At 35.5% G+C, this 14,512-nt stretch overlaps 1 protein-coding gene across 4 annotated transcripts in view; it reads left to right on the forward strand.

Moving 5' to 3' along the window:
* Positions 1-8,897, forward strand: part of URI1 (URI1 prefoldin like chaperone) — an 80,718-nt gene extending 71,821 nt beyond the window's left edge. For 3 of the 4 annotated variants that reach the window (XM_002761974.7, XM_008987665.5, XM_035287433.3), the window contains 5 exons: positions 620-788; positions 2,175-2,520; positions 4,270-4,412; positions 5,180-5,429; positions 8,076-8,897. In XM_002761974.7, the coding sequence (XP_002762020.3) occupies positions 620-788; positions 2,175-2,520; positions 4,270-4,412; positions 5,180-5,429; positions 8,076-8,258 (1,091 nt within the window). In that variant the 3' untranslated portion in view covers positions 8,259-8,897. Of the gene's footprint in view, positions 1-619; positions 789-2,174; positions 2,521-4,269; positions 4,413-5,179; positions 5,430-7,750; positions 7,913-8,075 lie in introns of those variants that run through there. The other variant, XM_017967767.4, reaches the window with a different exon arrangement.
* Positions 8,898-14,512: the final 5,615 nt, after the last annotated feature.

Genomic DNA, 14,512 nt, shown 5'->3' on the forward strand with positions numbered 1-14,512 from the left:
CTTTGAGTTCAGATTTGACCCATCTCTTTTCCTCACGTGAAGAAACAAAGCAGTTTAAAAAGTAGAGATGTTCATATGTAAAATGATAATAGAACTTTACAGAGGTGAGCCTCTATCGTTTCCTTGTAGGGTTTCATTCCTTGGCAGTGCCCTGGAGTTTAAAGTATCCTGTGACAAGGCTTTTGCATGTTACTGTAGTAACTAGATTTCCTTGAGTAAGGGTGGTAAATGGCAATTTATCATTTATATATTGCATTTCACTTTATAACCAGGGTGCATCGTGACCATTTCTGCTTATGCATTTTTGAAGCAATGCTTCACAGCCTTTTAATGTGAGTGCAGATTCTCTGGGACTGTTGTTGAAATTCTGATTCAGTGGGTCTGGGGTGGCCTTAGAGCCTATACTTCTGAAGAGTTCCCCCCGGGGACGCCAGTGCTGTTGGTCCATGGACCACACTTTGAGTAGCAAGGCTGTGAGAGACATTCATCCTTAGAGTTCTCCTGTTTGGCTTAAAAATTGTGACTTCAGTGTTTCAGTATCTCCCTTGCCCCAAAAGAAAGTCTCATTAAGTCTGTTTTGTTGACTATTAACAGCTACATCTTTCCTTTTTTTAAATAGCAAAACACCGAGTTGCTCATAAACCACATTCCAAACCAAAAACTTCAGATATTTTTGAAGCAGGTATTGCAAATGATATGAAATCTAAGGATTTGCTTGCTGATAAAGAACTGTGGGCTCGTCTTGAAGAACTAGAGAGACAAGAAGAATTGCTGGGTGAACTTGATAGGTACTTGATGACAAATTATCTTTCCCAGATAATTTGTTTCTATACACATTTCCTCATTAATCTTTTTCTTCATTAATAAAATAATATGTATTCATTGAAGAAAATGCAAGGAAGCATAATATGTTATCAATAATCCTTTCACCTCAGTGTAAACATTAATTCTCTGGGGTCTTTTCTTATAGGGTTGTGTGTTTGTGCATATTCCCATGCATGTGCATGTACTGAAATACTTAAGATTAACATCTTTTTTTTATTACAGCCTGTTTTATATAATTAATTATACCAGATAGTTGACTTTTAATAATCATGGATTTAATATATATTAAGTTAAATTTTAAGTGAAGTATTTTTTACTGCACCCAGGATAGTGCTCTATCTTTGAATGTGTTGTGAAAAACAAAAGTATCCTTTGAATTTAAGTTTGATACAATAAAATGTTTATTCTTGCTTTCCTTTTATAAACTTTGGAGCAGGTAATTTGTAATCTGGTCAGATAGCTATGTGTATGAGAAACCTTACCAAATTGCTGTTTGAAATACACATTAGCGCACACTTAGAATTGTTAAAATGCTAAATGATGTCTGCTCCTTGAGAAGTTTCTATATTATTTTGCTTAAATGGTGTACCATATGCAATAATTAGTTTCTATGAGAAATAAGGCAGGAAGCATACAGGTTTCTTTTTCCTACCATTTCACCTGTAAATTCTTAGGGCCTTTTGATTAACTGATACTATCCATTTTTTAAAACCAGTTTTGGTTCTTGTGATTTTTCTTGGTCATGATTCTCTTTCTCATTTTGTATGATGTTATTTCAATTCTGTTACATTTTCGATTTTCTTGTTTTTGTAAAGTGCTCAAATCTTTTATAAAATCAAGTATGATAAATGTTTACTCACATATATAAATATATTCATGTGCATATGTATAAATTCTTTATTTTTAAAAATTACAATAATACTTGCTTATTGTAAAATACTCTGAGCATAGAAGCAGAAAATAAGTCTGTATTATAGTTAGGTCGTTTTAATTTCTGGTTTTAAATAGAGATACATAGTCTCTGAATTTCTTTCAACTTTATTATTGTCATATTGGCACTATATATTTATATTGTGTATGGCCAGTGTCTTTCTTGCAAAGCTAAAGAAAATTATCTTCTATATTCGACTTATGTCTGAATAACTGCAATATACAGAAGTGGCATAGGAACTAATGTTTTTTGTTAATTTATTTCAAAACATTTTTTTCTTTTTAAGCTTAGAATTCTAGTTTTAAAAATACCTTATTCAAAATCGTAGTATTTACCCATTGAAATGAACTAGAAATTAAAATAATGTAAAAGTCTAGTATTTTTGTTTGATCTTGTTAATTTTCTTCTCCCTTACTAGTAAACCTGATACTGTGACTGTAAATGGAGAAGATACGACATCTTCTGAAGAAGAAAAGGAAGATCACAACACAAATGTGAATGTGATGCATCAAGTAACAGACTCTCATACTCCGGACAGTTGTCATAAGCATGTGGCAAGTTCAGAACCATTTAGTGATCAGTTGAATAGTCAGTTGAACTGTTCAGTGAATGGTTCCAGTTCTTACCACAGTGATGATGATAATGATGACAATGATGACGATGATGATGACGACGACGATGGTGATGATGAGCATGAGGCTTTAGGAGTTGGATATAATTCTATACCAACAATATATTTTTCTCATACTGTTGAACCTAAGAGGGTTTGTATACTTCTAACTTTACTAATTTTGCTTATAGTTTGAACATTAAGCATTATGATATTTCCTAAAAGTGCAATGTTAACAGTTATTATCATTGTGGATAGTGCCAGACAGGAAAACCATCTTTTGCCTCTTGTTCTGACCAATTTATCTAAGAAGAAAAAGGGGAAAAAAATCTAGTTAGCTGGTATTGGTCCATTGTTCTCTGAAACAATGCATTGTTTGGGGTCTGGAAGGGGACAGCATAGAGCGGCATCTACTGTAACTACTGTCCTTCATTCAGAGGGTTTTCTTAACAATCCTGGAGTTAATTATATTATGGGCATTTTGGTGTGCTTAGGATGTTGAAAGTGACTGCATTAGTCACATTTTTAATTATGCCAGGTTGTTTTCTATGGACATAAAATGAATACTTCATAAGCACAAAGGGAAAATGTAGGAGGAAGTAAAAATGAGTTTCTTTTCTGACAAAGTAAATATACACATCTGTGGATAATCATGACTTTAGAATTTTGGCATTTTAGAGCAGGGGGTGACTGTGGAGATTTTCTAATACAGAGTTTTAAAGCTTTTCTCTAGTATGAAGAAAGCCTTTTATTCCCTCCATACTTACTGTAGAATCCCAGTATTTAAAATAGATCAAAGCAGGTTGGCTCTGATTGAAGGAAGGATAGGTTGCCTTAAGTCCATCTTTGCCCTTTCTCTGCTCCATATACTGCTCTAAGGAGACACTGGGAATTCATTTTTCTAATTCGTCTTTCTCAGGGAAACTTAAGGCCTAGAAGACATAGATCTGGTTGGTAATAAAACAGGAACTCTTTCGTCTCAGTCAGTACCCTTTCTACATAATATCCTGATTGCCTGTATCAAAGTTAAGGGTCTGTGGTATCGGTCTTAACTGTGTGTGTTTATTATTTAATGAAACATGTTTAAAACATATTTGGTATTTCTTAGTTTCCTGAAGTTATTCCTGTTCCAATATGAGGTGAAATAATTGTATGTGTTTTTATATTCTAATATGTCACACTGAAGGGATCTGCCCCTGAATTCTTTGGGAAAGGTTGACTGAGATGATTAGCAGGGAAAAAAGTTTGTTTTGTGATTTTTTTTTTTGCCAGGCTTTTAATTTTTTCCTGTTTTCATTTAGATAAAACAGAAAGAACAAATATATTTGCAGGGATGTTATAGGGAATTATTATGCAAAGAATGGTCTAAGTGCGACTGGGGCGGAAAAACAACACGGTAATAACCCCATGTTAACCCTGAACAGGGTTGGTTTTTATTTTTTTACTCCTTCAATTTCTAAAAATTAGAGATGTTTTAAAAATTTTAAATCGGTAGGTACTATTTAATAGTACTTTTATAACTTAAAGGTTATATGCTTACTGAATTTTTTTTTGTTTATACTGTTTGTTTTGAAATGCATAATTCAAGCCAAATCCTTATATCAAAGGAATGGAGTGTTATGAAGCTTGTAAGAAATCTAGCATTTAGTTCAAATGTGTTTTGCCTTCTCTACAATAACAAAGACTCTGAAGACTAGGATTTGTTATTAAAGAAGATTTTCTTTAGATGTCATAGGTCTGTGACTTCTTTTTATTTCCACCTGATAATGCATATCATTTCAGCTTCAGAAAATTTCAGCTGCCTCTCTTACTGTTATTTCTTTAGTTATAGAGTTTATTTGCTTTGGTTTCACCTTGATTTCATTTGTCAAAAGGTTCTTAATTATTTGCTGTGAAATTTTAGGTCCGAATAAATACTGGAAAGAATACCACTTTAAAATTCAGTGAAAAGAAAGAAGAAGCCAAACGTAAACGAAAGAACAGCACTGGCAGCGGCCACTCTGCCCAGGAGCTGCCCACCATCCGGACACCTGCTGACATTTACAGGTGGGAGGCGCTCACAGCAGCAGGACAGTCTGCTGGCCTTGGCACCTTTACTGGAGAACCTTGTCTGTAACACAGAAGCCGCTGAAAAGTGAAGAGTTCTGAGGAGTTAGCTTAGTATCTGATAGGCTGAGTGGCCGTAGCTTCCCAGTACAGAGCAGTGGGAATGGTGGACGTTTTTCCCCTTTCTCCTCTTCACCAGTGCTTTTGAAACATATCCACGCGGTCTAGTCAGAAAATCTTACGTCTTCAGAAATGTGTGTTTGTTTCCAGTGGGCTGGGTCCATCCCTTTCTACCACAGCCATAATATGCTTTGCATGCAGCTTACCTTTTCAGAGTAGACATTATACTGTTGCAGGGTTTTTTGTTTTGTTTTGTTTTGTTTTTTGAATTGTTTGTTGAGAAAACTATCACTTAAAAATACCTAATTTTTTATGATCCTTATTTATAAAACAGTGAAAATTGCTAAATGTATACATGGGTCTAAAACTTTATGTAGAATTTTGGCAAACTATGCTGTTGCTACCTAGGACATGCTTAAAAATAACATGCTGGGTTTTAAATTAGACCAGAGAACTCATATCTTTCAAAATAGTATGAAATGTCATTTGAGGCTATCAATTATTTTGATTGTGACTATTTTAGATAAAAGGTTTTAATAAAAATTTTCAGATTAATTTCTAGAATAGATTTAAGGACATCTTCAAAAAGTTATTCCCAGTTTTATGAGTTACATTCAGTGAATGTGTGTATGTTTTGACTCTCACAGAGCCTTTGTTGATGTTGTGAATGGAGAATACATCCCTCGCAAATCCATCCTGAAGTCTCGAAGTAGAGAGAACAGTGTGTGTAGTGACACCAGTGAAAGCAGCGCTGCTGAATTTGACGATAGGCGGGGCGTTCTGAGGAGTATCAGCTGCGAAGAAGCCACTTGCAGTGACACCAGTGAGAGCATTTTGGAAGAGGAACCACAGGAAAATCATCAAAAGAAACTTTTGCCCTTATCGGGAACACCTGAGGTGTGTGTGTATCTTTTAATTCTTTATTTCATATAGTATCTTTGACCAACTTGAGCTGTTTGTTTGTTTATTTATTTTAAGAGGGAGTCTCACTCTGTCGTCCAGGCTGAAGTGCAATGATGCACTATTGGCTCACCACAACCTCTGCCTCCTGAGTTCAAGTGATTCTCCTGCCTCAGCCTACTGAGTAGCTGGGATTATAGGTGTGCATCACCATGCCCGGCTGAGTTTTGTATTTTTAGTAGAGACGGGATTTCACCATGTTGGTGAAGGCTGGTTTCGAACTCTTGACCTCATAATTCACCTACCTCCCAAAACTGGGATTACAGGATTGAGCCATCACGCCTGGCCAACTTTAGCTATTTAATCTGAAAACTCATAAGATTTAATTCTAGGTTTTGTGCTTTCTTGGTAATTTGTAAAAAAATTAATAGGCACAAACAGTACAAACATTGTGATATTCAAGTATTTTTTTAAAAAAGTTAAATGCATTACTTGTCTTAAAGTTCTGTTTCCACAAAATGGGAAATTTAAAATGTCTTACTTGGTGTATGTATTACATTTGTAGCTAGGAAATTATTTAGCAGTTTATTGTAAATAAATTACCAGTAGGTCATTTTCTGATAGTGTAAGGAGCAGATTCTGTTAAATACCTTGGCTAAGTTAAAGAAAAATAATGCATGCACAGCAGATAATTATCTAAAGTCTACTGTTTTGCCCTGTACCAGTGAAACTTAACTCTTGGGGGATTATGGAATTGTTTTATAATTCAATGGAAGCTATAGACCCTGTCCTCAGAAAGAATTAGTGCATACTCAATACACTTTCGCCCACCATGCTGCTTAAGTTTTTGGTGGCAGTGCGGGGAGATTAGGAAATCTCCAAATAAGGATGTCTGTGAAATATAAGGCTATTGATTTTTTTTTTTTATCGTGTTTTGGGTGAGTACTTGAAGTTTTCAATTTAAAAAATATTTAGGAAGATACTGTATATACAAACCAATGTGCACATTTGTATATACAGTAAGATAGATGCATATATATATATATATATAAAACCACATATAAAAATTCCATTGCTTTTACTAAATGGTATTAATTATGCTCAGTGTACTAAGTGTAATTGGGATGGAGATTGGTGGCATTTAGAGACAGTACTTATAATTAGAATGTTTTCTTCCCCTCTTCTCAGTATAAGGATCTTAAGTGACCTGGAAAGTATCTTACCTTAGTTAGTAGTTTTCCATACTGTTAGAAAACAGGTAATGGATGTAGACTTTTGCAGATAAATATTTGAAAATTAGTTTTTGTAAGGACTTAGTGTATCAGGGTACAGCTAGAGTATGGAACCTGTTTTTTATTTCACCCTTATTAGCTTCGCATTTTGTATGGAAATATTTAATAGTAGTTGCTATAAATTTTTTAACATCAAAGAAGTAGTTCATGATTATGGTAAGTACTTTGGAAGATAGCCTTTTCAGTATCTTTTTAAATGCTAAAATATTATCTCTTTTTCAAAAGCATTTTAAATAGAAGAAGGAGAAGAAGGAGGCTCTGTGCTCATGATGGAGTGGAGTTCTTAGGAAAGTAAGCTTTAAAAGCTGCTTTTACGAGCTGAACTCCAAAAATAATGTACGAGAGAGATGGTTTTCTTTGTTTTTATTTCAGTGGTGGGGCAAGGTAGAGAAAGGTGGCTTTTTAAAATTCAGGTGATACACTGTTTTAACTAATTTAGAGCATTTGGTAGACAGAGGAAAGCAAAATGTACACTAAAGTTCACCTGTCAAATTTTGGTTTGTAGAGGGAAGGATGGAGATTCTAAATACCAGAAATCTTAAAAAAAAAAAAAAAAAATTAACCCCTGGGTCTTATATATTTTTGTATAAAATGATATGTAAAGATAGTTCCAGCAGTTTATGCACGTTGTTTAATTCTGTTCCAGTTGACCATTTAGTCGACCAGATTAAATGCAGCAAACATCCAAGTTGAAATGGAATCATTTCTTTTTTGTGGAAATTCTGATTTCTGTCATTGAGTTAATTAAAATTTTGAAAGCTGTGCTTATTCCTACTAGTGTCAGCACTTTTATTTTTCAGTTTCCACTGATCTCTTAAAATTGAGACAATATGCAATAAAATATTTAAATCATTGCATAAACACCACCAAAGAGATGTCATTTAGAAATGTCAGTACTGGTGAAACTCAGCTATTGGCTAGCAGGCAGCAAGGCCACCATAGGATCCTTCATTCATCAACTGATGTACAAAAGTCGGAGTTTGACACCCTAATAGCATTTTTATTTTAATACGTTATTTTTCACAGCATGGGCTGGACATGACTGGAATGTGTGAAAGTTTGAAGACCTTTTATGTATCCATTTCTGTTTTTTCCCGGATAAAATTTGCATTTTATATTTTGTTTTCTAGCATGTATACTGTAAAAATTACTTATATTTGGTGGTATAATTAAAATAATTTTTAATGGTATTGGTTTCTCTGAACAATTAGTATTTCAATGTTGTAGTGCTGTGTAGCCAAAAACTTGTTAATTTACTTTTAATGAAAAGAATTGTCTAATTAGTGATTGGGGAGATTCTGCGGGTATCTTCCTTGCATTTTATTATCATAACCTGACTTTTGTTTTCTAGGCTTTTTCTGGAACTGTTATAGAAAAAGAATTTGTATCACCTTCCTTAACACCACACCCAGCCATTGCTCATCCTGCGCTACCCACTATTCCAGAACGAAAGGAAGTTCTGTCGGAAGCCTCAGAAGAAACTGGAAAGAGGGTTTCAAAGTTTAAAGCTTCCAGATTGCAGCAGAAAAACTAGGCCCTGTGTAGGAAATGGGAATTTACATCTTAAAACCTAGTTGTTCATTTGTTTAGAATATCGATAGCAAAATAGGTTACGTGTAGTTTGACATAAGGTATCCCGAGTTACTTTGGCAACAAGTTCTTTTACCCTTACCAGCGGTATTTGAAAAAAATCACAGTAACTGTCTGAATACTTTAATATTCGCCTTGTTTTGTTAGTTCTCTGAATACTGTCAACACTTGTCTGAGTTTGCCTTTATGATGCAGTGGCAGCATTTTGAATTACTTTTCGAAGAATACTGTTCATACGCATTGTTTTTGTGTTTCAGACGAAATACAGGCAGTTTTGTGCCAGCTGTGATATTGTGCATACCATATGGACCCTTTTAAAGAAAATTTTTAAATTTCAAAGAGATTCAACAATTATATTACTTGCTTTTACATTTTAAAGGCACTTTAAAAAAGATCTACTTCGCCTGTAGGTTTTGCAGCTAGTGGGCTATTTAAGAAACCTCTCCCCTCTAAATGTCATACTGTAATCTATCAGAAAACTACATGAGTTAATTGTACTCTATGGAAAATTTCTTTGGAAAGATATTTTGTAAAACTTTTTTTTTTTTCCAAGTAAAAATTTTATGAAACTTGGTCTCAAAAATGTTGTGAACTTTATGATTCAAAATTAAGTCTAGATATGTCCTCGATTCATGATATATGCTACATGTATCACACAACAGATCTGCAATTCTTTCACTTCCCTGGACGCTTCTCCCTTAGTTTCTGCAGTTTCATTGGGGTTATGTTTTGGGAGACGAGGAAACGTCTAGATGCTTAAAAACGATTTTAAATAAAAATTCCTTACAGTTGAAACTTCCCAACATTTTCATTCTTCAGGGCTACTCTTCTACTAACTGAAATAACACAGTTACTTTTAGCACAACTCCTCAAAATAAAGAGAAATTTGTTCTAACATTGAAAATAACACTACAAGTTAGTCATTAGCTTGATGCATGCTAAAATGTAGCTTTTAAAAAGCATTCTGCATTAGTACTAAAATAAGCCATCAATGCCGGTCCACCCTCTCTTCATGGCTGAATATTTAAAGGTTATTTATAGCTTCTTTAATGAATTCTTGAAAGTGAAATTATGTCCTAGAAAAGTAGAAGCTATTTGTAACTAGAACAGTGCAACTTTAAAGTTTTATGAATATGTATTTTAATAACAAGGGGGTGAGCTTGAATCCCCACTAGTTAATGGATAATTCAGAACCAAGGACTGATTTTGAAAGATCACCTAAAAACGTAGATTTGTTCTTTAGTAAATTTTGATCAACTGTGCATATATTTTGCAGTTAAAAACTGTGTTTCTTTCAGTCTACGCCCTAACCCCCACCAAAACCAAAGCAGAAATTACACCACACAAGGGTACTCCCATTAGGAATTGCTATTCACATGAGCCTTTCTGTGCTACATTTTTTTTCCCCAGAAACAAACTTTACTGTAGGACTGTTGTGTTTTTAACAGATTTGTAATTTGAAGAGGCCTGTCATTATATAACTTTTCGTGTTCACAAACTTGATTTTGAGCCTGCTGTCTGTTACATCTGTCAGTAGGTCTTCCTTCATAGAACAAGATGCTAGTAGAAGCAGATTAAATGTTTGATACCACATTTTTGCATGTTTTGCTCTGCAGGCCATGAAATTGTGTTGCCCCATTTCATAGCTTCAGTCTTAATAACAAAGTATTAAATTGTCATTTAAAATTATAGCTTTTTTATATTAAAGTTTGAATGGGACAAAATGAAGCTGGTCTTACCTGTTCTGTTTTAAACCATTATAAAACAGCAGCAGACCAAGAGATTCTCTTTTAAACTTCCTATTTCAAAATACAATAATTTTAGTCCTTAATAACAATTGCGAAAAAGAGTACCAAGAGTTCCTGTTTACCCTTTGTCATTCAGCCTCCCTCAGTATTGAAACATAGAATCATAATATAATTATCCAAATCAGGAAATTTACATTGGTGCAATAGCATTACCTTAAACTACAGATCTTACTTGAATTTCACCAAATTTTCCATTAGAAAAAGTACTAGTGTTTTTCTTCTGTTCTCCAGATCTTGTCTATGTTTATTTGTTATTCATTGCTCTTTAGTATTTCCTCCAGTCTCGGAGGAAAGTTCCTCAGTTTTCAGGACAGTTTATCAGGACAGCTCCTCAATTTTTCTTTGTCTTTCATAACTTTGATATTTTTGAAGAGTACTGGTGGTGCCTCAGTTTGGGTTTGTTTGATGTACTCAGATGGTTAGAATGAGGTTTTGCAATTTTGAAAAGAATACCACAGAAATGTATCAAGAGATACATTCTAGTGTGTCATTCCGAGTTCCTTATTTTGGATTTTGGTGTATCAGTCTTAATCACTTGGTTAAGGTCATGTCTGCTAGGTGTCTCCACTGTAAAATTACTATTTTCCTTTGTAGTTAGTATTTTGGGAGAGATACACTGAGACCTGCAAATACTTTGCTCCTTAAAACTAACGCTAAGTTTTACATTCGTTGTTGGGTCTTGTCTGTAACAGTTATCACTGTGGTGTTTGCCTAAAGGTGATTTTCTCTTTTGCCCTTTTGTTCCACATTTATTTCTTGAAATTCTTTTATAATAACAAGCTTTGCCTCCATACCTCTCTCTCCCAGTTTATTTGATTATATCTGTGGACAACTGGGTATTTTATTATGTGGGTTAAAAATCAGTACTTAATCATTGTTTTGTTGCTCAAATTCTTCTGCATTTACCCATTAGGAATGCCTTTGAGTTGACTCCTGAGTTCTTTCATCCAGTTCCCATCTTTTTTTTGAACACTTTTTTATTCACTGGCACCACAAAATACTATAGGACCATCTTGTATTTTTCGTGTCCCAGCTCTGGAAACAACCCCTTCAAGGTACCCTGGTTCCTTTAATTGGAAGATGGTGTTTAGAAACCAACATCTGCTCATTTAAGTATATTAATTGCCAATAGGGTGTCATTGCCTCTTGGGCCTTTTCAGTGGATAGAGCTAGGAAATAGATGTATGTGTACTAATGAGTATACATTTATGTATCTGTTTATTAAAAATCATGAGTTTGTACTGATAACCTATGATTTTAATCTAATGCCACAGGATTCATTTCTGTTTTTCTTTATTTGTTACTTTTTCCAGCATACGGAAACCTGCCTCTTGTCTGCAGTATATTTACCTACTGTTTTTTTTTTGTTGTTGTTCGTTTGTTTCTTGTTTTTCAGTGTAATATCCATGTAAAATAGTTTCAGAAGAGCTAATTCATACCCTAGGAGAAACACATTAACCACATGGTACTATCAATGTGCAATTCTTTTGGGGTTTTGCCTCGTGTTATCAGTCAAGAAACAGTTTTTCAAAGTTACTTAGGTTCTTTTTCCCCCCCCCCATGCTCTGATATATGGACTGATTTTGTACTCTTAATTTGGTCCATTTTTTTTTTTTTTTTTTTTTTTTTGGGAGGGAAGGAGGAAGGGAGGGAGGAAGGGAGGAAGGGGGGGAGGGAGGGAAGGGAAGGAAGGGATTCAAGCAATGAGAGAGACATTGCCGACCTGGATCTAGAGGTTTACAAGTTGATTTCTTTTTTTGAGAGAAGGAAAGAAAAAAATGAGTAAAGGAGAGAAAGAAAGAGGAAGAGAGAGAGGGAGGGTGAACGGAAATATTGCTTTATTCTGAAAAAAAAAAAATGGGTATTAATAATGGCCAATGTTTCATTTAAACCTATGAGTAGATGTGATGTGGTATTGACAAGAACGCATATTTTATGTATTTGAAGTGGAGAGCTCTATAAATATTTATTAAGTTTACTTGTTCCGGATCTGAGTTCGAGTCCTTGATATCCTTATTAATTTTCTGTCTCATTGAATCTAAGTCTCTATGTATCTGGGTGTTAGGATCGTTAGCTCTTGTTGTTGTATTGATTCTTTTACCACTATATCTTTGTTGCTTTAAAATCTATTGTATCCGCTACGAGAATTGCAACTCCTGCTTTTTATTTATTTATTTATTTACTTATTTTTGCTCTCCATTTGGTTGGTAAATCTTTCTCCATTCCTTTGTTTTGAGTCTTTGTGTATCCTTGCATGTGAAACAGGTCTGGATGTAACATGCCGTTGGGTTTTGGCTGTGTCTTTTGATTGGGGGATTTAGTTGATTTAAATTTAGGGTTACTGCCATTTGATGTTAACTGCCTGTTTGATCCATTCGTTGATGAAAATTCTTCTTTATGTTGGTGCTCTTTACTTTTTGGTATATTTTTAGTAAGGCTAATACTGGTTGTTTCTTTCTGTGTGTAATGCCTCTTTCAGAAGCTCTTGTAAAGCAGGCCTGGTGGTAATAAAATCTCTGAGTACTTGCTTGTTCATAAAAGATTTTATTTTTCCTTCAGTTCTGAAGCTTAGTTTGGATATGAAATTCTGGGCTGAAGGTTCTGTTCTTTGAGGATGTTGAATATTGGCCCCCACTCTCTTCTGGCTTGTGGAGTTTCTGCTGAGAGATCTGCTATAAGTCTGATAGGCTTGCCTTTGTGGGTAACCTGACCTTTCTCTCTGGCTGCCCTTAGTATTTTCTCCTTCGTTTCAACCCTGGTGAATCTAACGATTATGTGCCTTGGGGTTGCTCCTCTTGAGGAATATCTTTGTGGTGTTCTCTGTATTACCTGGGGTTGAATATTGACCTGCTTTGCTAGTTCAGGAAAATTTTCCTGAATAATATCCTGAAGGGTATTTTCCAGCTTGGATTCATTCTCTCCGTCGCATTCAGGTACACCTATTAAACGTAAATTTGGTCTTTTCACATAGTCCCACATTTCTTGGAGACTCTGCTCATTCCTTTTTATCCTTTTATCTCTAATCTTGTCTTCTTGTTTTCTTTCATTAAGTTGGACTTTGACCTCTGTTATCCTTTCTTCTGCTTGAACAATTCGAGTGTTTAAACCTGTGCATACTTCTTGGAGTTCCTGTATTGTATTCTTCAGTTCCATTAATTCACTCATACTCCTCTCTAAGTTGTCTGTTCTCAATAGGATTTCATCAAACCTTTTTCCAAAGTTCTTAGTTTCTTTACGTTGGGCTACAACATGTTCTTTTAACTCACAGAAGTTTCTTATTATCCATTCCCTGAAGAGTGATTCTGTCATCGGGATGCGCTCGTTCTCCATCAAGCCTTGTTCCATTGTTGATGTGGAACTGATCATCTTTAGAGGGAGAGGCGTTCTGATTTTGAGTATTCTCAGCCTTTTTTACTCTGATTTCTTCCCATCATTGTAAATTTATCCTCCTGTCATCTTTGGAATTACCAACTTTCAGATTAGGTCTCTTGAGTGGAAATCCAAGTTGTTAGTTCCCAGGGCCAGAAAGGCGGCGTTAAGACTGATGGTGCTTTTCTGCCCAGGATTCTCCTGTCTGGCTTCCTTCTTGTGTCCGTAATGGGCGACTCTGCCTTCCCCGGGCTCCAAACCTGGGTCAGAAGGGGAACCAGTCTCGTTTACTCTGCTCCGAGAGCTGCTGTGCTGAGGTGCCATCACAGCCGCTGCGCCGGTCTCAGGAGTCGTGCTGGGGACCCGTGTGGGTCCTCCAAACCTCGGTCGGAAGGGGAGCCGGCCCTGTTTTTACTCTCCTCCAAGAGCTGCCGCGCTGAGGTGCCGATCGCGCTGGCGACCCGTGTGACTCCTCCACTGGGGATCTTCTGCTTCCTGAGCGACCAGAATTTGTCTGAAAGTGTGGCCTCCTCTAGTTCTCTGAGCTTTGACTGAGAGCTGCAATCCCGAGCTGTTATCGATCGGCCATCTTGGATCGTTCCTGGTCCATTTTTTTTAACTGTTTGAGTAAAAAAGTTGAAAAGAAAAACATCCTGGTTGATTTCAATGGTTTACTTTTTCAGTATGTGAAAAATATGTGAAACACTCATGATTCTCAGAGTCTCAGCTTTGTAAAAGGATGTACACAGAGAAGTGTTGTTCATACCTCATTCCTCCCACCCCATTCCCGTTCCCAGCTGCTATCATTTTCCCACCTGTCCCTGGTAAGTAATCTAGTTTCTTGCTAACCTTTCTATGTCTCTTTCACACAAATCCTCACCTACTTACTATAAAGAACCAATATTTTTGGCTTCTGGTTTAACTTTTCTATGTTCTATACTCATAGCAAATACATGTATATTTTCTTTTTTTTTTTTTTTTTTTGAGACAAGGTCTCACTCTGTGTCCAAATTGAAGTGTA

This window comes from Callithrix jacchus, chromosome 22, assembly GCF_049354715.1.
Source record: "Callithrix jacchus isolate 240 chromosome 22, calJac240_pri, whole genome shotgun sequence".
Classification (NCBI taxonomy): Eukaryota; Metazoa; Chordata; class Mammalia; order Primates; family Cebidae; genus Callithrix; species Callithrix jacchus.